Source organism: Rattus norvegicus, chromosome 6 (genome assembly GCF_021556685.1).
Source record: "Rattus norvegicus strain SHRSP/BbbUtx chromosome 6, alternate assembly SHRSP_T2T, whole genome shotgun sequence".
NCBI classification, from domain to species: domain Eukaryota; kingdom Metazoa; phylum Chordata; class Mammalia; order Rodentia; family Muridae; genus Rattus; species Rattus norvegicus.
Genome location: NC_141539.1, coordinates 105,288,458 through 105,311,006, shown reverse-complemented (window position 1 = coordinate 105,311,006; position 22,549 = coordinate 105,288,458). Strand labels below are relative to the sequence as shown.

The 22,549-nt window shown below is 49.6% G+C and overlaps 2 protein-coding genes across 5 annotated transcripts; one reads left to right on the top strand and one right to left on the bottom strand.

The window, feature by feature from the left end:
* Window positions 1–307: 307 nt before the first annotated feature.
* On the top strand, window positions 308–15,440 carry LOC148005345 (uncharacterized). The gene is made up of 5 exons (XM_087555004.1): window positions 308–376; window positions 3,439–3,736; window positions 4,489–4,629; window positions 8,981–9,041; window positions 10,856–15,440. The coding sequence occupies exons 1-5, from the start codon at window positions 308–310 to the stop codon at window positions 10,980–10,982; spliced, it is 696 nt and encodes a 231-aa protein (XP_087411130.1). The 3' UTR covers window positions 10,983–15,440.
* A 1-nt stretch (window position 15,441) lies between these two features.
* Window positions 15,442–22,236, bottom strand: LOC148005344 (uncharacterized). 4 transcript variants are annotated; one of them, XR_015622499.1, is made up of 5 exons: window positions 22,045–22,236; window positions 21,631–21,763; window positions 21,243–21,433; window positions 20,705–20,798; window positions 20,246–20,423 (listed from the first exon to the last, which is right to left on the bottom strand). XR_015622499.1 is itself a non-coding variant. In XM_087554955.1 (4 exons), exons 1-4 carry the CDS (start codon window positions 20,707–20,709, stop codon window positions 16,446–16,448), a joined length of 405 nt encoding a protein of 134 aa, XP_087411081.1. In that variant the 5' UTR covers window positions 20,710–20,997; the 3' UTR covers window positions 15,442–16,445. The 4 variants fall into 4 exon arrangements, 2 of the variants coding, with proteins under 2 accessions (XP_087411081.1, XP_087411082.1); XM_087554955.1 differs by lacking the exons at window positions 20,246–20,423; window positions 21,243–21,433; window positions 21,631–21,763; window positions 22,045–22,236 and adding exons at window positions 15,442–16,559; window positions 16,659–16,737; window positions 19,952–20,158 and having other exon boundaries at window positions 20,705–20,997; XM_087554956.1 differs by lacking the exons at window positions 20,246–20,423; window positions 21,243–21,433; window positions 21,631–21,763; window positions 22,045–22,236 and adding exons at window positions 15,442–16,559; window positions 19,952–20,158 and having other exon boundaries at window positions 20,705–20,997.
* Window positions 22,237–22,549: the final 313 nt, after the last annotated feature.

The following is a 22,549-nucleotide window of genomic DNA, read 5'->3' as shown; positions in this document are numbered from 1 at the left end:
GGCAGATCGAAACCTGCTTTGCTAGATGGGCATCTCGATTCCTGTGCTGCAAAGCTGGCCCTCCAACCTTGTCTCTGAATCTGCCCACGTCAGTCTCTATCTTCTCTTCACCCAGGGTATTGTGTGGAGGACTGAAGTGCTTGTGACCACTGCATGTGACATGTGACAACCGTTGTCCCTGTCACGGTGTGCTCTTTTGGCCCCTCATCTCTTGTTCTTGTGCCTGGAGTCTGCCATGCAGTCAAGCAAACACTCCCGCTGAGCTGTATTCCCAGCCTGGCATGGGATAGCTGCTCAGTTAACGCCTATGGAAGGCACAGATGCTCCTTATGTGCGTCGTGAGTGCCAGCACCTGCCCGCTAAGTACTGCCAATCAGTGAGGGAGGCCAGACTCGAGGCTACAGAATGTCATAATAGAGTTTGGATCTGGACCTGTTAGCCCCAGCTCAGAGCCCTCTACCTACCCAGACCCACCCCAGCCGAGCCTGGGCCCTGGCCTTGCAACTTGCGGGAGCTGGAACAATGATTAGCTTTGTGGCCTCCGGACCCTTTCAGCCCCCCAACTCCTTCCACTCTCAGGCCCTCAGCAGCCCCGCCCCCACCCCTGGAAACTTTTTCTCAGACCCAGCCGCCTTAGCCAGCTCCCTTTCCTGAGAACCTCTGTCATAAACAAGGCAAGGCCCTGATCTGGCCTGCCTCTCCGCCCCCACCCTTCCTCACCTTGGTTATAAATATGGGGGTTACGCCTTATACTCACACTCAGAACCTTTCATCTGGGGTGCTCCTGGCTGCTGGGAGGCTAATTAAGCTTCTCCCTGGGTAGGGTGAGTAAGAGCTGCCATCCCAGCCTGGGAGCTGCCTAGCACACATGGGGCTAGCTTTCCTGGGGAGAAGGAAATGGGGCAAGCCGTCATCGGCCGCCTACCTCTCCGCACTCTTTGTCACGGGGCTTCCACACACAGATCCCCATTCTCTGGCCATAATGAAGGCCGTTTATTGAGCGCTTACTATGTGCCTAGGGCTTGCTAAACTTCCACCTATTAAATGTTAAGCACATGTGCCGAGCACCAGGGCTATTGTGAAATGGCACTTGTGGCTCCCATGATGGGGTTTGACTCCTGGCTGGCCAGAGGCCAGTCCTTCCACACATGACCTCATGAGAAGCCCTTGTGCCTGGCATGGAGTCAGCACCCGAGAGCTGATCATTACTAATCTTTGGAATCTTCCGACAAGGCAGAATGCTGTGCCTTCCCACTTCTCAGATGAGGCGACTGAGGCTCAGAGAGATTAAGCTACCCGCTGGAGAGAACACAAAGCTGGTTTTGAACTGGAAAGTGACTTGTGTTTTGTTTGTTTTTATGAGTTCTTCTCCCCAGCTCAATGGGCCTGGAGTCCACTGACCCTCAAAGACTTTGCATAACACTGGAGTGATTTGGGGGCCCTGGATAGGAGTTCTCCTGTCTTCCTTCTCCCTGACAGGGTGCTGGTAGGCTGAGCTTGACCATCTAATACCTCATCCTAATCCACCATTCTTCTGAGGAGGAAAGGGGCTGGGCAAGCTGACAGGACTAACAGGAAATGTTCTCCATGGAAGTCTGACCAGCAGGGAGGCAGTGACTGCTGTTTATCTCTCCACATGTTCAGTGTGGCATGGGTACCCTACAACAAACATCCTTACAACAGCATTTGTGGTTGCGGTGTGCCAACCTGGCCAACCCTGGGGTCATTAGGGAGGGGAATAAGTAAGAGGGGTGGGAACCGAGACTCAGGAGGAGATTTGGCGTCCCCCTATCTGTTCCCCAAAGTGCTTGGAGCAGCAGGGCAGAGCCAGCATGAGCTTGTCCTTTGAGGCCCTCCCCACACGTCGGGATTGTGACACCAGTACCAAGTATACAGCAGGTGCTTAACAATGTTCCCTGGAGAAATGGGCCCCAGACAAAATGTGGACTACACGGATGGGACGATGACACCCTATCTTCTTACCACTGCCCAACACATCCGCTTATGTCAAATGTGATTCTCCCTCAGGCCTCAAGGAAGGGCCTAGACAAACCTGACTCAGTTAGTGAAAAGTCCACAAGTACTTGGCTGGGAGTCCTAAAGGGAAGTTAGGTATCATTCTTGGTGTGAGATCTCAGTTCCCAGGGTCTCTTCTGAAGAGGGAGGTCCTGGGTACCAGATGTCTGGATCTTGCCCATTGGTCTCTCTTCTTGTTTCCGCAGTTTTGCCCTTCAACCTTTGAATGGGTGGCAGTGCTCTGTCCCATCTGCTTGCTTGCCACAAGCACTGTCTTGGGTTCTCCCCAGGACCTTCCTGCTCCCTTCTTCTAGACCCGATTTAGACTTTCCACCAGAAGGCAACTTCCATACCTCCCAGATGCTCCTAGATTTGCAGGGAAGCCATGTCCCAACAATCCTACCATAAACCGAAAATGCCAGGTAGTGTGGAAAGTGTGCCTGCTTCCTTAACTTATCAAACTCACCCCTGTGCAGTGCAGTACACTACAGACCACAGTCTGTTTTCCACTCACGACTGTGGGAACTTTCTGCAAAAGAATATTGTGTTTACTGCTAGTCCAGGGGGAAAACCCAGAGTTAAAAATTCAACCGTGGCTCCTACTGAATGTATATTATTTAGGTTCCAACTTACAGTGAAGTTATGATAAATTGGGGACTGTAGTTCCCTATTTATGTCTTCTCTCAGTGCCTTAATGTGTTCCTTCAGAAAAATTTGAAAACTTTTTCAAATTGGGGCTAGGAAAGGTGATTCACAGGCCCAATGACCTGAGTTTTGTCCCCAAAATCTATACGTTGGAAGGAGGGAAACCAGTCTTGAAAACTGTCCTTATTTAATGTAAGCACACCTGTGAACACACACACACACACACACACACACACACACACACACACACGTATGTATAAATGTATCAAAACTTTTTCAGGGGGCTAGAGAGATGACTCAGCAGTTAAGGTCACTGGCTACTCTTTCAGAAGATCCAGGTTCAATTCCCAGCACTCACGTGACAGCTTACAAACGTCTGTAATTCTAGTTCAGGGGATCTGAAGTCCTCTTCTGGCCTTAGAGTGTGTTGCCCGCACATGGTACACAGAAGTACATAGGCAGACATCTATGCGCTTAAAATTGAAAACTTTCTCAAGTGCCGCCATAGATCTGTGAGATTACTCTGCTCAGTGTCATATAGGGGAGAGCTTTGTCAGGGTCCTCTGTGCTGTCTGCACCGTATTTTGTATACTGGAGTGGATGGTCGAGCCCTCATCTAAGTAAGAGAACCAAGCTGGTGGGTTCAGGACCAGCAGGCAACAGCAGTATCCACCCTGGAACTCCGTAAAATGCAAACTCTGAATCAGGGCCGGGCTAACAGAAGTGTTGGATGCCTTGGGAAGTGTGGTGCACTCTCGTGGTTCGAGAACTCTCTAGAAAGCTGAGTCTCAGTGTCAGGTGATCAGGGCAGTTTTGGTGGTCCCGCATGTGCTGTTTGGCACACTGGCCAGTGGAGGGCAGTGTTGCCACGCCCATCGCGCCTCCTGGGCTGGCGGTGCGGCGGGAAAGGCCCCGGGAGGCCGGCTGGGGAAGACCGGCTTGCCGACCGCAGCCGGCTCGCCATCCGCGGACCCGGCCGCAGACGCTCCGAGATGCGGAAGGGCCAGCAGCGGCCCTGAAGCTCCGGGCAAGCCACACTGCCACTCTGCCGCTCTGCTGCGTCCGGGTCTGGAAGGTTCGCGAGGCGCCGGGGCTCAGGGGAGGAGGCTTGCTCGGGCCGGCCGGGGCAGTGTGCCAGAGAGGGCGGCGGAACCTTGACCGCGGCCCCGGAGGCAAAGGGCAGCCTCCGCGTGATGCCTCGGCGAGCAAAACAAGCCGGCCATCTTGGCGCCCTTAACCCGCTCCTGGCCGCTCTGGGCGCGGCCAAGGGTCCGGCCACCGAGCCCCGCAGTAGACCTAGGTTTGGAAACCGAAATGCCATGGGCATGGGAAGGAATTTCTAAGAACGGGAAGAAAACCGGAGGTCTTGGCACGTTCCCTGGGACGTTTGGGAATGCTATCAGTTAGCCATTAGCAGGCAGGGCCCGCGCTTCGGTCAGTGATTGGATTTGTCCCAGTCGCCTCCTAGTTCTTTTTGCCCTATATTCAAAGAGCTTAAAGTCATGGGTGGTTGAAGTAGGTCAGTGATCACCAGGCGGTTGCCTGGCAGCCCAGTGTCAGGGTCCGAGACAAGGTGATATTCCAGTGGATGCCCTCGGGTCGTACCAACCCAGGGTCAAGGACTAACTGCTCCAGTGTTATAGGTGATCAGCTCATTTCCAGTTTCTCAATCATTCTGATGTCATCCAAGGAACAGAAGACCCCACCGTTCCTCCTCTCTGCCTAGCTTACATGTTGTTCTATCATTTGTAGATTTTAGAATATTCTCTCTTCTGTCAGCCCCCATTAGGAAGCCTTCTTTAATTTCCTCCTCTGTTTCCGGTGAAGTTGCCTCTTCCTGGCTAGCCCACCTACATGCCATCATCAGTGGGATTCGGCTACTCTCAGTCTTTGTGGCTGCGTCCTCCCCTTCTGAATCTCGAGGACCCATGAGTGTCAGGCCCATCAAGAAGTTGGTCTTCTTACTGGGTAGGTAGGTCACGCAGGAAAGAATCCTTGCAAGAGGATTACCATGATTGAATAGGTTTTAATCTGGATTTGGGCTAGGAGTTAGGCAAGGTTCACAGGTGTTTTGAACTTTAGCACAGGGGTATGTATAGTGGTGGTGTTTTCTTAAGCCCTGCAATGGAACCCTTTTGTGTGTTTACTGAAAGTTATTCTGAGTAGGACTGTCAGGGTGCGGTAGGAACCAAAACCGTAGGTGTGAACCAGACTGAGAAGATGACTCCTCAGAGCCTCTCTGTGCGGTTCTGTATGGCCCGGGCTGTGAGCAATGGGAGGACAACCAGGCAGGCAGGCTCAGGACCAACTGAAGACTGACCACGCTGATGGTTCTCAACCTGTGGGTCGAGACCCCTCTGGGAATCAAAGGACCATTGGAAAACACCGATATTTGCACTGTGATTCACAACAGTGGGAAAATTACGATTATGAAGTAGCAACGAAGATCATTTTATGTGTGTGTGTGTGAGGGGGGGGGGTCACCACAGCATGAGGAACTGTATTAAAGAGTCTCAGCGTCAGAAAGGTTGAGGACCACTGGTCTAAATGCTCGGCAGGACTTGAGGTGTGGGCTGAGGTCGCAGGAGCAGGCAGGAAAGGAGTGCTCGTTGCAGCTCGGAGAAGGCTGATGCCAACGGAGGGACCCTTTCTTTTTCCCTTTTAAAAGATGAAACCCAAAGTTCTCCCGTGGTGGAGGACTCCTGAAAACCCCTTTCATGCCTCGGCCACAGATGATCTGCTGAATGCTCATTACGGGGAAAACAAAGAGGTGGTTTTGTTTATTTATTTAAGGGGGAAAATAAATGAGCTGTGACAAAACAATTGGAAACCAGGCCCTCTGAGACCTGGGCTTTCACTTCCTTGATGGGAAGTGAAACAGAGAATGAATCCCCCTCCAAATAAAAGTGAAGTTAATAATCAGACAGCTCAAGCCCTGGCCACATCCTGTGTTAGCTCCCTCCCTCCCTCCCTCCCTAGGCTCACTGTTTATAACTGCTGAACCCTCCTTCCCAGCCTAGAGCAGGCTTAACTCTTTCCTCCCTGCCTAGGAGAAGCCTAAGTCTGCTCTGACTAAAGAGGCCAGCCTCACAACCTTCAGAGTTGACATGGCCTCAGGGTGACTGTCTTCATGTATGTTCATGTGAGAATGTGCTCAGTTAGCCTAGCTTAGGTTGTCCCAGCAGAAAACCCACAATGCCCCCTTTCCTTTTGACCCCTCCATGGAAAAAGCAGGTTAAGTCCACTGTCATTGCAGATTCATGCAGCCTTTGTGGCCTGGTGGCTTCTGGGAGCTGCAATCTGAGGGATATAGGCATAAGTCTTTGGGGTTCTGGGTCTGAGTTGGAAGCAGTGTTCTGTGCATGTCTTTCTTCTGCCAAGGTGTACTGTATGTTCCTTTCTCGCCGAACCCCCTCCATGCAGTCAGTAGTAGTGTGTCCCCATTGGGTTGGGGACTCTTGCTAAGCCTATTGGCTTCTACTGTTCCAAGCAACAGCTTTATATAGAGCAAAGGTTAGGCTCATTTTACAGGAAAAGCGTGTTAAGTGCCTTGCCCAGGGTTTGAAGTCAAACTTTTTGGCTCCCAAATCTGGTGCCTCAGCCCTTGCTCCCAAGGTCTCTCAGAGATTGCTATCTTCCTTGGAGGCAGAAGGTTAGACACTTTGGGATAATTTCACTAATGCATTGTATAGGTCTTAAGACCCAAGGGCTTTCTGAGATCGTTCTTGCTTCGTCGTGAGCTCTGCCCGCTTCCTGCCCACCTCAGGAAGGAGACAGAGCAGCTGGAGCTGTTGTAGCCCTTCCATCTGCCTCCTCTTGGTTCTTCAGACAGTGGTTCTAAGGAAAGACTGGGATCTAAAGCAGGCTTTGAGTTCTTCATGCCTGCATTTGGTTGGCTCAGGCCTTGGGAGTAGGGACTCAGACATGGCTGCTATGTCTGTAGTACCTTTTCTTTTGTCCTTTCACCTGTTCACTTGCAGGTCCCTCACCTGAGGCCCCAAACCATGGCTACTGACCATGGAAGCATAGCTCTGGTCAGGTCCTTTGGGAGACCCCTCCAGTCCTTGAAGATGTGTTGTACTGCCCCCTGCTGTGTGGAGGGCTTCATGGCTTGTTTGCCAACCAGGGTGAACAGCCCTTTCAGTACTTGCCAAAACCAACCCAGTCTTTAGGAATGGGTTCATCTCCAGTGGCCTACATCATGAGAGAGAGAGAGAGAGAGAGAGAGAGAGAGAGAGAGAGAGAGAGAGAGAGAGAGAGAGAGAGAGAGAGAGAGAGAGAGAGAGAGAGAAAACGAAAACTCATCCTCCAAAGTGACATGTTCTGGGCCAGAGGGTATATTCTAGGCATCCGGGGAGGGTAGTAGCCATGGCTTCCTCAATGCCTGGCAGGATGCCAGGCCCTAAGATGTTCAGAATAGTTAGCATGACTTTCTATTTAGTCAAGAAAAGTCTTGGATAGTGGAGCCTCATGGCCAATCAATACCTGTAATCCTAACACCGAGGAAGGAAGGAAGGAAGGAAGGAAGGAAGGAAGGAAGGAAGGAAGGAAGGAAGGAAGGAAAGATCACTGTAAGTCTGTGGGCACTCTGAGCTACAAAAGTGAGATACAGTCCCTGTCTGGAAAACAAAAACAAGTGCTTGCTTTGGCAGCAAACATACTGAAAATAAAAACCAAGGTGGTAGCATCTAGAACTTATAGTGCCAAGGGCAGGGGTTCCTCTGCTAAGAGTTTCAGAGGCTAAGGCTGCCGCCTGCAGAAGACAATCCTCCAGCCATGGCATTTGGTGATGCTCACTAGTGACAGGTACCACAATATACTAACCTGTTTACCCTCACACCCTCTGAGGTGGAGTGTGTGTGATCCTCCCCATTTTCCTGAAAGAAAAGGCTTAATAGTTTGCCTTGCTAAAGAGGTTTAAAAAGTTCATTATGTCTTAAAATGCATTAAACCAATTGAAAAATAATTTTATGGAACTTAAAAAAAAATTAAATGTGGTTCCCAACCTTCAATGGCCCAGTGGCCATGGGAGAAGGGATCCCATCCTTGGTCCTCACATAAGAAAAGGGAAGGGTTTAAGGAACCTCTCTGACCCTGGGTAGGGCTGTCCTGACAGATCTTTCTGTGACCGCATCAGTAGTTGGAGATAGTGCGTGTATAGGAAGCAGTGTGTTGCAAGATCCAATAAGACAATCATTGAGTTAAAAATAATTTCAGCTTTATGATTTGGGACAATTTTAAACATACACAGTGGAATGTTAAACAAACAAACAAAACCATGGACCCATTATCCAGTTTCAGCATCACCAGCTCAGAGCCAAGCGTGTCCATTTACAGCCCCAGCCACCTCCTCCCCGTACTATTGTTTTGGTATTTGATTTGCTTTGAAATGGCAGGGCTACACAGGGAAACACTGTCTTGAAAAACTAAGGGCGGGGTGGGGGGGGGAGAAGTTGGGAAGGCCTTACACATGCTAAGCACACACTATACCACTGAGCCACATTCTGAGCCCCACTCTTAAATTTGAAAGAAATCTTATATATTAGATCCTATTTCACATAAAAAAAAATAACATCTGCCCTAAGTAGAGTATTAGTGTGGAGCGTAGAGATGGCTCAGTGGGCAAAGCCACTTGCCGTCCAGCCTGCTGGCCTGAGTTTGATCTTTAGGACACAGATTGGAAGGAAAGAACTGACCCATACTAGTTGGCCTCTGACCTCCATATGAGTGCTGCAGTAGATACACCCCCCCCAAATAATGCAATAATTAATAATAAAAAAGTATTTGAACATTTTATTCATAATGTCACCCCACAGAAGGACCAGTTTTTGCATCTATGCAGAAATACCCGGTAAGTAGGTTTCTAGAGATACTGGTCACTCTAAGTCCACTCCAGCCACATTTCTCTACTCCGACAGGCCCTGGGATTATTCTGGTGCAGAGTTTCACGTGAGCATAAATGCACACAAAGGTGTGGCAGCCCCGTTGAGGTAATGACGGGAGATGAGAGTACAGCTCTGTATCCCCCATCTATTCAGACACTCAGCTTTGGGCCGTTGTCCTTGGCTTTCCCACCGAGTGTTCTACTGACCAGCTGTCCGAGCCTCCTTGGGGACCCGCTTGTCTCTCTTGCTAGGGATACTTGACTTTGCTCCAGTGGCTCCATGGAGTCCGCCTTGGTGGGTCTTCCAGCCTCCTTCTTGGCCTTGTCAGTTGCGGGCTGCTCAGCACACAACAAAAGTTGAATGGCTTGCTTGGGGGCTGCGGGTGTCATGCCTGTCCACGGCATGCCAAGTGCTTTGCTCATCTGTCCTTACAGCAGCCCCGGGAGACCAGTGTCGTGGTTACTGTCATTCACAGAGGAGACTAGGGGAGGGCAGGTAGGTCCCTTGCCTGCCCAGGAAGCTGCAATGCTAGGGTTGGAACACAGCCTGTAACAGGGTGACTCCCAATGTTTATTTAGAGTCCCTTGAGAAACCAGGGGCAACTTGACCTCTGACCAGGCCCAATCTCAAAAAGCTAAAATCTGCAGTCTCTGTGAATTTTCCTTGTGTCCACATCTTGTGACCAGATAGAGTAAGGTTTATAGGTGCTGCTTGGGAGAGTAGATTGTCTAGCCTCTAGTGTCCTAGTTTGTCTTTTTTTTTTTTTTTTTTTTTTTTTTTTTGGTGTGCAACTAAATAATCGTTTGAGTCAGGGATTCTATGACTGTGACAGGTTTGAAGGTTGGCAGGGATAGGACGATGGGCCACAGCCTCAACAGTCCCTTCCAAGCTTTTTGTCACATCTCCCAGCTTGAGGTAGATGAAATCGTGATATTTTGGCATGTACAGGATCAGGACCAAATCCTTTAGAATTCTTGGAGGAGCGCTGGCTAGGGCGCCATTTTCTTTATCCCAGTGGATCAGAGTTCAGTCCATATGCTTTCCCCTTGGCTGAACTTTGAAGGTCAGTTTCATTTTATTTATTTATTTTTAAAGATTCATTTATTTCATGTATGTGGGTACACTGTGGCTGTGTTCAGACACACCAGAAGAGGGCATCGGGTCCCATTACAGATGGTTGTGAGCCACCATGTGGCTGCTGGGAATTGAACTCAGGACCTCTGGGAGAGCAGTCAGCATTCTTAACAAGGGTCAGTTTTAGATGGCTTCGTGAGCCACCCTTCTACTGGAAGCCTGCCCTGCCAACCCAAGGGAGCCTGACTTGGCAATGCTGGGTCCTAAAGGAAACCCTTATGTGTTCGTGTGTGCCTGGTGTGTCTCTGCTTCCTCACAGCTCTTGATATCCTAAGCAGGTAGAAGAGTGGGCAGGGCTGTGTTTGTTAAAGACATTGGAGAAGAGGCAGAGACAGACACTAGAGAGGCAGCAGAGTAATGGAGACTCAGCCACAAGAGGTCAGGGACTTCTGATTCTCCCTGGGTTCTCCAGACATAGGCATGGAGGGTAAATTTCTACAACTGTTTGCCAACCCTTGCAAGGAGAAAGGCAGGACTGTTCTGCTCCTTAATTTCTAAGGAATGTCTAGAAACCAATTTAAATCCTCTGTGTTGTTTCCAGTTGCTGGGATTTCTCTGAGTTTGCAAAGAGATGGTAGGCTAGTACTCTATAACCTCTCACTCTCCAGTGTGGCAGTTCTATAGGTTAGCCCATGTTCCCAGTGAGCCTTTACACTCGAAAGCCTAGTGCCAGGCTCCGTTAAGATGCACCAAGGAACCTTCCACAGGGCGCCGTGTTGGAAGTTGACAGTGCCCATGTTGAAGGGATGGAGTTTGGGCCTTACTTTAGGAAGACAGTCCTCACTCTACAAATGACCAAAGGGGAAAGTGACCTGGGAGGATTTCAGGAGAAGCAGGTAGGAAAGGAAGTTATCTTTCCTCGTATTGTCCTTGCTCAGTGTTCTGAAGAGTTTGACACTCCCCACCCCTACCCCCAAAGCAACAAGAACATTCCTGAGAGTATCTGATTAAGGATCAGAATTCACCGGTCCCCCTGCTTCTCTTTGGGGTCGCCTATCCCTGCCCTCCCCTCCTTTGCTTTTGTGTTCTTCTTTTTCAGAGTGTTTATAACTGTCTCTCTCCTTATCATTCTTAGATCTGTTTCCCACCTTGGTCTTCCTTCTTAGCCTGTTTCCCTGCCATAGGCTGCCTGCCTTAATATATATATACATTTTTTTGTCTTTACCCTATTTCAGGTCTTCCCCCTGCAGCTTTCCTGAGGCTGTACAGCATTTGTTGGTGCTCATCTGTTTGAGTAGAGCTGGCATGGAGAACTGCAACCAGCCGGCAGGGGCCATGGTGCCAGAGGTCTTGGGTGCCTGAAGATGCTCCCCCCTGGCCCTAATGTCCTGGAAGAGGAGCCCTTCAAGACAAACTGATGCTGTCTGCCAGGCCCTGGCCAGAGGTGGGGACAGATGGCATTTCCTGCTCAGTGTGTGGGCCTGGACCCCATTGCTTGGGGGAGTTCCGTGGGTGGATGAGTGAGTGTCAGCGGGGTTCACAGGAAGAGGTAGGAACTTAGGGGTGGTGTCCTGTTGGGAAGATATTTGGAGAAGTGATGAGGGACTTGAAGCAGAGGGGTCTGTCTCCGGTGGAGTCTGGGACTCTCTGATAGCCCTCTCCCCACTGATGCTGCTATCGTTCTTACTTTTGGGCTGATCTGCCAAGATGACAGCATATTCCCACTGGAGATCTGTCCTTCTCCTCCCCAGTACCCCGCTGTTTGTCAGTGTGAAGGTCAAGACTACTGGACACTGAGAGCAGCCCAGAATCCGTCTGTGGGAGGTTCTGAGGGTCAGCCTGGGCACTGAGAGAGGCAGGCGGCACTTCTTGGTGGTTGTGGGAGCAGGGCAATCCTAGAAGTTACAACCGTGCCCCTCCTAGTCTGGAGTGACAGGGGAGTGGCCTGAGCCCTGCTCCCCAGCTGTCCAAGGCAAATTGACTGGAGTCCATCTGGCTGTCCCCACCAGCTCAGGCTCCCTTCCCATCCTGGAACACCAGAGCTGCTGGGCCATGGCTAAGTCTGCAGAAAGCACAGGGGAAGGATGCCTGGGTCAGCTTCTACCTAGGCACACCTGGAACTAAGCTGCATCAGGGGTGGGGTGCCCAAGAGCAGCCAAGGGTGTCTTCGGATGGCCCTGTCTGCCTAGGTTCCACATAATGGTGGGCACACACTTCCTGATGAGTGTCACTTAGGGCGTACTTCATTTACTTCATCCTTTTCAGAACCTGTCCCTTCATTACTATCATGGCCATCTACTATAGAAGGACTTGAGAGGTATCTTGGCTTGCATAAGCCTCACAAGTCCCCAGGCCTTTATCCTCAGACCCTGTACACTTGTTTTCTGTCTGCTCTGATTCAAGGCAGATCCTCCTCCTCTCTATCTGTACCTGTCAGTATCCACATCAAATGCACACAGTGTAGATTCAACAGTGGGAATGACTGGGACATACTTGTGTGATGAGTTTCTAAGCTGTGCCCATCACTGGGGCAGGAGAACTGGCCAGGACTCAGCCTCTAATGTTGGATCCCAGCAGTCCCTGCCCTCCCTGCCTGAGCCCGAGTTCAGGCTCTGTGCATCTGTCTGTGTCTTCACTTCCTACCACCTCCCCCGACTTGCCTCTTCCCACGCACCATGTTGTATAAATATTTACACCCCAGGAATCTTTCTCCAGCTGCTTCTCTGGTCCCTCTGAGTGCTTGGTCTCTCACCCAGCAGCTGCAGCTGATCTGGTTGCCTTTGGTCAGACAGGGCAGGCCCTGGTGTGGGAGCCCATGATCCCTCCGGGTAGAGAGTGCAGTTGGCAGAGGCAACATTGAAGAGGTCACAGGGCTGTGACTGAAGCACAGTCACTCTCCCTGTTGGGTAGCTTCTCCAGCCAGACCCCCCTCATCCCCTCCACCCCAGCTGTCCATGGGCAGTTTGCCAAGAGCTGTGGATCCCGGTCTGGCTTGAGACATGCCTGCTTCTTGAAGACATGGCTCTCAGGGTTGGGATCTGTGGCATCCCAGCCTTTTAGACAGTAACAGAGCCAACTGTCTGACACCAGAACAGAATAGTAGCTTCGTTTACTTTTGAGCACTTCACAACTAACAGGCTATGGGATGGTCTCCATCTGCCCTGAAGACCACCCTGAGATCAGGACAAGAACCTGCTGGCAAATCTTCATATTGGCCACCGCCTACAGTTTTTGCATAGATCATCCTACCTCCTACTGGTTCCTAGCAGGGATTAGAGGGCTCTTTCCCCATTTTCCTTGGTAACCCAGGGAGCATGAGTTTGTTAGAGCATCAGGCTGGCATTTGGGTTCTGACAGGCAGGCCCACTGCAGGGGGCTTCCCCACATTCTCATGGGCTTGTTCAAGCCTCAAGGGCTGCAGGCTCAGAACTTCCCCGTGCACGAGTGTTTCCTCTTTCAGCCTTGGGTGGTGGCAGCCACAGAAGACAAGCTCCTTTTCTGGTTCAGTCGGGGCTTCTGAGGGTCAGCCATAGACTGAATATTGATCTTCCCCAGCCATCTTGGCTACGGGTCACCTGCTGCCTCTTCCCCTCCCCTTCTCACCCCAGTTTCCTCCTTCGTCAGAGGTAATGAGCATGTATTTCAAAGCTGCTCTCAAATGCACAAACCAGGTTTTAGAAAATCAACATGGTGGTTTCATTTAAAATTCTTTTTCTGGTTGTGGGAGCAGGGTCTGGTAAATTATCAGGGACTATGGAGAATGTGGCTCCAAATGCTTTGGGGACACTAAGGAGGTACCTAGAGTGAAAAGGGCCTTTCAAATGTATCAAACTTTAGACTCAAGTCCAGTGGCTGCAGGTGGGTGCATTGGACTGGGTGGGGACCAGGGACAAAGGCTGGCCAGGTCTCCACACACCCACACTTGTGCCAGAAAAGGAACAAATAACTTAATCTTTCTCCCCTACCCCTTTGGGAACGGGAGAAAAGCTGATGCCAAAGGTGCCAGGTGTGACCACAGTGCTGGGTGCTCAGGGAGCAGTTTAACCACCCTCCAGGCACTGTGAGGTGGGGCCGGGCTGTGGGCTGGCAGCAGGGTAACCAAGAGGAATGTTTAGAGAGAAGGGTGGGAAACTATAGCTCAGATGCTGCAAGGTTTTTCTGTCTGCCTCTTCAGTCCCCCAAAGTAAAACAAAACTCTAATAAAAGTTGGACCTGGTAGATATTAATACAACAGAGCCACGGCTGCTGTGCACACAGCCACCCACTTTCCCCTTTCTGTTTCTATAAGTGGCTGAAATAGATGTAGTGAAACTCCCCTACCCAGCTGAGGGCCCAAGGTCTCAGTGCAGTGGGAGTCTCACCCAGAAACTCTTCACTTTTAAAGCTGAGAGCTTTGTGTGTGAATTCTGTTGGGGATGGAATGCTTTTGATTTAAAATATTTATTTTACTGAAGTCACCTATTCCTCCCAGATAGATGCCCAGACATTGTAAAAGGCTTGCTAGAAAGCTGGTCTACAAGTGCTCTGCCCCTTAAAATAGTGGCTGCTGTGGGGCCAGTGCCTAGGTGAATCTGACAAGTATTTATTGCCAGATTATTTTTTTGTGATGTCTGAGCATATTCAACCAAGTCCCCTTTTGTCTGTCAGGTAGGAAAGTAAGCTGGATACGTCAACAAAGCAGGCGATAACGGGATCTTCACTTTTTCCTACTGAGTACTTATAAAGGGTCTACTATGTGCTGGGCACTAGGGATTGAGTTGAGAGCTGGGAAGAGAGATGGTTAAATTTTGAAGTGGTTAAAGACAACTAGCAGGGAACATCAGACTTAATGTAGGAGGATGGAAGTTTCCTTCCTCGGAAGGAACAAGATGAGGGTCTCCTGACATCTGTTCAACAGCAAAAATGCACTGGAAAGGAAGATGCCTCCGACTGCAGACAGCATTGTTATTTACAGTGAAAACAAAGTCTTCCAAGAAATCTACCAAAAAGCTCCTCTTATAACTAAGTGATTTTTATAAGCTCATAGGAGACAAGACAAACAATATAACTCTATTTCTATAAATTAGTAATAAATGACTAGAAACAAAGATTTAATTATGAGAGTTCAAAAATGGGAAATATTAGGTACAAAGCTAAAAAAATTAGCATCTATATACCAAAATCCATTGTCATGGGGTAGAGGCTTGCAATCCTAGAACTCAGGAAGTATTGGAGGAGCATTGAGTTCCAGGCCAGGCTGGCCTACAGACAAAGATGCTGTCTCAAGACAACCCCAGCCAACCAATCATAAAAGCACCGATTAAATAAATCAAGTGTGTGTGAGGGACAGCTCAGAAGTAGCATGTATGTCTGGCTTGCTAGGTTCAAACCGCGGCAGCCTCCCACTCTATCTCCCACCGATAAAAAGACCTAAATAAATACATTTGCTGTATTTATGGCTAGAAAAATCTTAGAAATTATTATGTTTTTAAATCTGTGCTATTCTGGGGGTTAACTCTAGGACCCTGTGTACTGAAAATGCCGTGGTTTGAATGAGAAATGTTCACCCCATACATTCACATATATGAGTGCTTGATCTGAGGTATGAGTGGCACTGTTGGGACAGTTATGAGGCTCTAAGGCTCTGCTTTGCTAGAGAAAGTACACCACTGGGGGTGAGCGTTGAGGGTCTGTAGCCTCACCCCCTTCACGGTCCAGCTTCATGTAGGATGAAATTCGATCAGCCAGTTTCATGGTCCAGCTCCTGCTGCCATGCCTCCCACCACCATGGACTCTCCTTCTGTAACCATACGCCAAAATAAACACTTTTTTCCCTGTAAAGTTGCTTTTTGGTCATTTTATTTTTATTTTTAAATCACAGCTACAGAAAAGAAAGTAAGTCAGAAAGCAGACACTCCATCCCTGATTTCCAAGTAGGACTCTTTTTTGCAGTGATAGAAATCTATATAAGGGGTTGGGGATTTAGCTCAGTGGTAGAGCACTTGCCTAGCAAGCGCAAGTCCCTGGGTTCGGCCCCCAGCTCCGAAAAAAAGAAAAGAAAAAAGAAAAAAGAAAAAAAAAAGGAACTCCAACGTAAGTCTCTTTTGTGGGGTGGGGGTGGGGATTGATTTTATGTGTGTGGTTGTTTTGCCTGCGCTTGTGTCTGTGCACCAAGTGTGTGAAGTGCCTACAGAGGCCAGAAGAGGGCGCTGGAAAGCCTGTGGCGGTATCTTGCCCACCCAACCCTGGGATCCTAGAACGCATCTTTTACTAACAAGCTGGTAAACTACTCTAGGAATGCAGGGCATGAAGGATAGTAGTTCTTAGGCATCTAGAGAATACAGTGAGGGCTGGGAACACAGCTCAGTGTATGCTTGTGTGCATCTCTAGGATCCATCCCAGCACAAGAAGCAAAGGTGGGAGGAAAGAAAAAACACTAAGGTAGCAGAATAAAGCCCCCTTACTACTGATATATAAATGCAAGGGAGTAAACGCTCCAGTCAGAAGACAGGTCAGCAAAATGGGTAAGAAAAACTGTAACTCAACTACATGTCACTTTTAAGGGACTCACTTTAGATCCAAAGACACAAATAGATTGAAGGTGAATGACAGAAAAAGATTCCTCAGGGGCTACAGACACGTGAGGCTCTGGGTTCAATCTCTAGCACCAAAAACAAACAACAGAAAAAGAATAAATGGAAAAGAGAGCCAACTGGTGGTTTGAATAGGGACAGCCCATAGTCCATAGGGAGTGGCACTATAAGAGCATGTGGCCTTGTTGGAGGAAGTGTGGCCTTGCTGGAGGAACTGTGTCTCCGTGGTGGTGAGCCTTGAGGTCTCAGCAGCTCAGGTCAGTTCTTTCATTGCTCCCTGTGATCCCAAAGTAAAACTCTCAGCTCCTTCTCCAACACCTTGTCTGCCTGCACGATGCCATGATGATGATGGACTGAACCTCTGAAACTGTAAGCCAGCCCCAATTAGACGTTTTCCTTATAAGGGTTGCCATGGTCATTGTGTCTCTTCACTGCAATAGAAACCCTAATGAAGACACAAACTGACTTTGAAAGACTGTAGGTAGGCTGACAAGATGGCTTGCATTTTGATGGTCCTGCCAGTTGTACCTTTGACCTTCACATATCTAAGATTACAGGAGACCAGGATATTATATGTTAATCAGACATTCAAAACAGCAGTAACAGAACAATTACAAACATTTGTTAATTGAATTATTTAAAAATATACAATTTTTGGAAGAAAGCGACTTCCCCAGAACCGAGGCTTGAAAGGAGGGCTTCAAGCTATGCCAGGGGTGCTCTCTACAGCTGCAGTCTGTTCCCAGCCCTTGAGTTTTCATTGTTTGGGACAGGGTGTTGCTAAGTTACCCAGGCAGGCCTTGAGTTCTGATCCTCCTAGCTTAGCTTCTACATTAGCTGGCCTACAGACCTGTGTCCAGGTCAGGCAAAAACAAGACCTTAATGACTAGGGTTGGGGAGGACTCAGCTGTGACACCAAAAGCATGATCTACAAGAGGTAAAATTGAAAAATCAGACTTCATTGAAGTTAGAAACCATTTTCCCTCCAGTGAAAGACATGTTGTTGAAAGGATGAAAAGGTAAGGTGCAGGCTTGAGAAAACTTGCAAATTATATGTCTGACAAAGGAACTGTATCTAGAATATGTAAAACAAAACAACCAAACAAAAACCTCAAGTCTCAATAGAAAGAAGATAATGACCCAGTTAAAAATATGCTAAGGACTTGAGACTGCACAGGTCACAGCTAAACAGACAGAACATTGCTATAGGAGACATGTGAACTAAGTTGTAATAAAAAAGGTGGGCATAGAGGCTCAAACCTGGGATCTTACACTTGGGAAGCTGAGGCAGGAGACATGCCTTGAGTCTAAGGCCAGCTGGAGTTGACTTTAGTGAATTCTAGACCAGTCTGGGTTATGGCAAGACCCTTTCTCTATCCAATCCAAACCAGATGTATGAGAGGATATGACTGTATATCTACTAGAATGACTGAAGTAAACATGGAAACTTAAGCATTGAGGCTGTAAAGCAACTGGAGACTCATGTCAGAGATGCAAAACTGTCAAGTCCATTTTGTACAGCTTGTTAGAGCTGTGTGTGGCGTCATCCCTACCCCCAGGATGCTGAGACAGGTGGGTGGCTGTCAGTTCCAGGACAGCCAGGGTTATATGGAAGCTCTGTCTCAATACCAAAAGGCTCGGTAGTTTTAATTTCTATGGTCCTAGAAATCTTTATTTACCCGAGGGATGTTAGAGCTATGCTCTCACACAAATCTGTGTATGAACATGTAATCAGCTCTGTTTCCAGCCCAAATGCCCCATAGGTTCACGGTAAGCAAACTATTATATAGTTATACACCAGGAGGCTATTGTTGTCAATAGCAGGGAATGAGCTATCAATATATGCAACGTGGATAAATCTTACGGGCATTGTGCTGTGAAATATGTATTGTTTGGCTTTAATTATATGACACTCTAGAGAAGACAGTATTATTGCGATTGAGAACATATCAGTGGTTGCCAGGGATTAAGGATCGAGCAAGGTCTGACCACAAAGGGACACTACCAAGTATTCTTTGAGGGTTGATGGAACTGCTGTGGATGACGGAACTCTCCGTGGTGACTCCTCAGTGAATCTGTTAATATTCATAAATACGTATATCAAAGATCAACTTTATTGTATTAAAAAGTAAAACAGCCATAAGAAGGACCAGGCGCTATCAAACTCAAAACTACTCAAGGAAACACACATTCCATGGGCACACAGCAGGAGGAGACATTGTGTTGGCTGAGGTCGGCCTGCAGCCAAGAATGTTTTCCATAGGAAGTGATGTTTGAGCTACAAAACAATGATTACAAACTTTCTTGGGCATAATCTTGGCACCTGGTTTGGAGTTCAAAGGGCATCCATCCCCAGCTATAAATTGAGTTTGAGGCCAGTCTGGGCTACATGAAACTATCTCAAAAATGAAAAAAAAAAATTAGCCAAGTGTGGTGGTACAAGCTTTTAATTCCAACACTTGGAAGGCAGGGGCAGGAGTGTCTCTGAGTTTGAGGCAGCCTGGTTTATACAGTAAGTTCCAAAACAACCAGACCTACAAGGAGAGACCCAGTCTTAAGACAAGACAAGACAAAACAAAAAACCCTTGGGCCCGTGACTTCAGACATGATTTGCATGTGCAAAGGCACAGGGGTAGGAGGAAGATGACTTATTTTCCCTTAAATAAGAGCACAAAGAATGCCCTGGGGGTGTGGAAGTAATAGTGAAAGTCAAGGGCTGTGGTTTAAGAAGAGGGGTTTGTTCTCCTTAGGCCCAGGCAAGAGGGTACAGCCAAGGGAAGAGTTTCCAACTACTCCTGAGGGATCTGAAACAATTAACCTAAGAATGGAGGTTTAAATACCCCATTAAGGTCCCAGCAAGGATCAGGGTTGGACTCTCAGTAGTCTAGGAGATAGCCTTGTATCTTCACCTCTTAAGGACTCAAACCCAGGGCAAATGCTTCATTTACAGTAGGATCTGGACTGCCCTGTCCTTGGGGTCATTGCCTGGTTCTGGAGGATGTGACAGCTCAATGATACTAAGTGCTCTGAGGGGCTTAGGACTTAAACACATAGGAGACTGGTTTCTACCCCTATTCGAAGACTCCCATGCCTACTGTTTGCATTTGTAGTAATAATCAGAATATTCAGAAAGGTTACACAACAGGTTCTCGTGACACATTCCTAGCCCACCTGACTCTTCCCAGGCTCCCCTGAATACACAAATTTGAGGCCAGCCTAGGCAACATAGCAAGACCTCGTGTCAATAATAAATAAAAATAAATCACAGCTAGAAGACAGAACCAACACTTGAATCCCCAACTGCTCAGTGCCAGTTCCTTGGGTCCATCCTTAGAGGATCTGAATCACTGTGCCTGGGGTCCACAATCCAGACAGGTAACCCAGGTAACTTCAGGGCTTCACTGGGCCAGTTCTTTTTACCTTTAACACAGGGAAATCGAGGCCACCCCCAGGGCTCAAGTAGCAAGGACTGGGAAAGATCAGATTTCAATCCGAAGCCTTTGGGAGATTTCGCAAATGACCGGGAGCCTAGGAGGAAACGCAACCCCTCTAGGCGCTCAGAGGCGTCGCCTGGCGCCACTGACCGGTTCCGCCTTCTGGGGGCAGGCGACCCCGCGCCGCAAGCTCCCCCTCAGCAAGGTCAACTGGTTCGGCTCGGGTTTGGCGGACTCACACAGTCTCCTCACCTCCGGACTTCCCGAGGACTTTCACTTTCTCGGGTCTCAAAACCTCGCGGCCCCGCCCCCACCCCCAAAATACCTGCGCGGCCGGGGACGCGCGAACCGGAAGTCGGCGACAGCGGCGCCCCCCGGGCGGAAGCGGCGGCGCAGGTGAAGGCGGCGGCCTGTGCGGCCCGGCGCATGGGAGGCCTGGGCTCGAGTCTCTGGAGCCTCGCGGCTTGGCTCAGGCTGGCTGGGTACCTGCGGCCCACCTGCGGGTCTCCGGCCTCTGCGCGGGCCTTGTGTCCTAGACGCAGGGATAGCGAAGGGTTAAGGAGTGCTCCCTCCCCCCACCTCCCTGGAAAGTCCCCTAAATGACGTTGCAACCCGACAATTAGAAAAAAGAGTTTAATTATAGAGACGGGCTCTGGGAGCAGGAACAAACCCGGGCGGTCGGCGGGGCGGGTAAACAACCCGGGAGCGCGCCGCCCGCGGAGCCCGCGCCCCGGGAAGCGGGGGAGGGGAGGCCCAAGGGAGCTGGGAAGGGGTAGGAAATTCGAGGAATCGCCTTTCTTCTTTGAGAGAGAGAGAGAAAAAAAAGAAAAACAACAAAATTACTTAGGCAGTTCGGAGTGTCCAAGCCCGCTCCGCCGCCCCAGGGACAGCACCACCGGGCGAGGTCGCCCCTCCCCGGCCAGAGTCTCCCGCAGCTGAGCTCCGCAAACACTCGGGAGTTTAGACCAGCCGGGCGGGTCGTGCGGAATGAAAAGCCGAAATAGCTTCACATCAGGACTCAGTCTAACCTTGTGGTTTTAACGCACCCTGTTCTGTCCCGAAATCTGGAACTCATTACCTCATCACCGAGAAACGGCACGAAATCCGCGCGCACACATCAACCCCCTTGGAACTGGGGAGGGGACCGAGCAAACATCCCTTTAAAAAGAAACCTACAAACCCGAATGATTTAAATTAAGGTGGATGGAAGTTATTTCCCTTCTTGCCGCTTGCCAGATTTCAAGAAAAGATGAAAAATGGGAGCGGGGGAGGGAAGCAACCGGCGGCTGGACAGCAGCAGCACCAAAACCCAGGGGCAGCAGCCGTGTTAAAAATGGGGGAGCCATCAATTCAAGTCACTGGAGACGAATCAAGCAGAGACTCCGCGGGGAATTAATGTTAGGCTCGTGGGCTGCAGCAAAAGTCGTGTTTCGCAAAGTTAAAAGAAAAAAAAACTTGTTTCTAAAACAGTTGTGATTTGGATGGTTTCCCTGGGTTTGCCCAGAAGCTGGCGATAAATAAAGTTTTGTTTTTTTTTTAAAGTGTGCGTGTGTGTAAGGGGTGGTGCGCCTCGAACGCTCCGCTCCGCCCGCTCCGTCCTTTCCAGAGAAACGTACTTGTAATGGGGTGACCTAATTACATCGCAATGGAACTCGCTCGTAGCCACTCGGCTCACCGGGTTTCATAACAGACCCGGCGGCCTCGAATGCTGGGAAGAAACGTGCGAGGCCTGGGCGGCGCGGCCCGCGATTTCCGCCCGGGTCTCCACTGCAGCACGCGAGCCTGTGCGGGTGGGAGGCAGCCAAACCTAATAGTAAATAAACACATAGTTCGCGGTTTTAAAGGGCGGTATAATTCATTGAAGGCCATTGGGTTCCGTGGGTCTTATTGCTTGGCACCCCCAAACAGGGCATAGTGACAAGCCATATGTTCCGTTCGCGTGGGGGCGGGAGAGCAGCAAGAAGTTAAAAGTGTCGCTTCCCCCACCTCTACCTTCCTTCTTACCAAAGTAACTTCTTTCCCCTTGTTTTTAACATTCGGGGATGTGTGGAGGAGGTAGCCCGAATTCAAAGCGCGCGCGGAAAGTGACTTGTTGCTCTTTTATTTTCAAGGGGCGCCCATGAAAATCTGGATTTTTCTGTAGTAGCAAGTTTAAAGATCGGTTGTGTGAACGAGACGCCCCAACTAGGTCTGTCTAAAAGAATTCTGCCCAGGCAGTGGTCTATTCCACGGTGCCCCCACCCTACCGGGCCAGCGCAGGCTGCGGGCCAGCACGCGTGTACACGAGCGCTGCGCGCAAAATCCTGCTGCTCTCGCCCCCGCCAGGCTGGGCTCTCCGGGAGGAAAAGTTTCTCTGGTCACCCCTACTTCTCTTTCCCATTGGTGGGAAACAACAAACATAAAACTCTTGACTCGAACATTTGGGGTGCTCCGCATTCCTAAACTCCTCTCCCGGCTCGTTTTGCGATGGGTAGCCGGGTGTGGACAGGGAAGTCAGGAGACGGTAAGTCGTGCGGGAACTTGGAGAAGTTTCAAGGGACACTAGCTCAAGATGGAAACCGCAGCCCTGGCCCGCTCGGGACCAGCTTCAGCTCCTGCTAGAGAAAAAAAGAGTAAGAGAGGAGAGGAGAGAAAGGGGGGTTGGGGGAAGAGAGTGGAGCCCGCCTTCCAACCCTTAAAAAAAAAAATCAACAAACACAACAACCAGAACTCAGAAGGGGGTGGAATGAGTGATGTCACAGAGCCGAGCAGCGAGGCTGACAAAGGGTGGGCCCCCCTCCCCCTCTGCCCGGCTCGGCCCAGGGGAGGGGCGCCCCCAGAGCCCGGGAGCGGAGCCCGCGGACTCGAAACTTTTCCTCTTTAAGAAAAAAAAGTTTTGCGCCGCTCCGAGTGCTTTTTTTTTTTTTCCGCCTTCTTTCCTCGT

Bases quoted from the DNA above. Each gene is read 5' to 3' on its own strand.
- LOC148005344 (XM_087554955.1), bottom strand. The intron at 16,738-19,951 runs GTATTTTGGGGG...CTGTAATCTTAG, and splicing joins GCGCGTCCCCGGCCGCGCAG to ATATGTGAAGGTCAAAGGTA. The intron at 16,560-16,658 runs GTCAGTTTGTGT...GCTGGCTTACAG, and splicing joins CCTACCTACAGTCTTTCAAA to TTTCAGAGGTTCAGTCCATC.
- LOC148005345 (XM_087555004.1), top strand. From the start codon at position 308: ATGGAAGGCACAGATGCTCCTTATGTGCGTCGTGAGTGCCAGCACCTG. The intron at 4,630-8,980 runs GTAGGTAGGTCA...CTGTCCTTACAG, and splicing joins GAAGTTGGTCTTCTTACTGG to CAGCCCCGGGAGACCAGTGT. The intron at 9,042-10,855 runs GTAGGTCCCTTG...ACCCTATTTCAG, and splicing joins AGGAGACTAGGGGAGGGCAG to GTCTTCCCCCTGCAGCTTTC.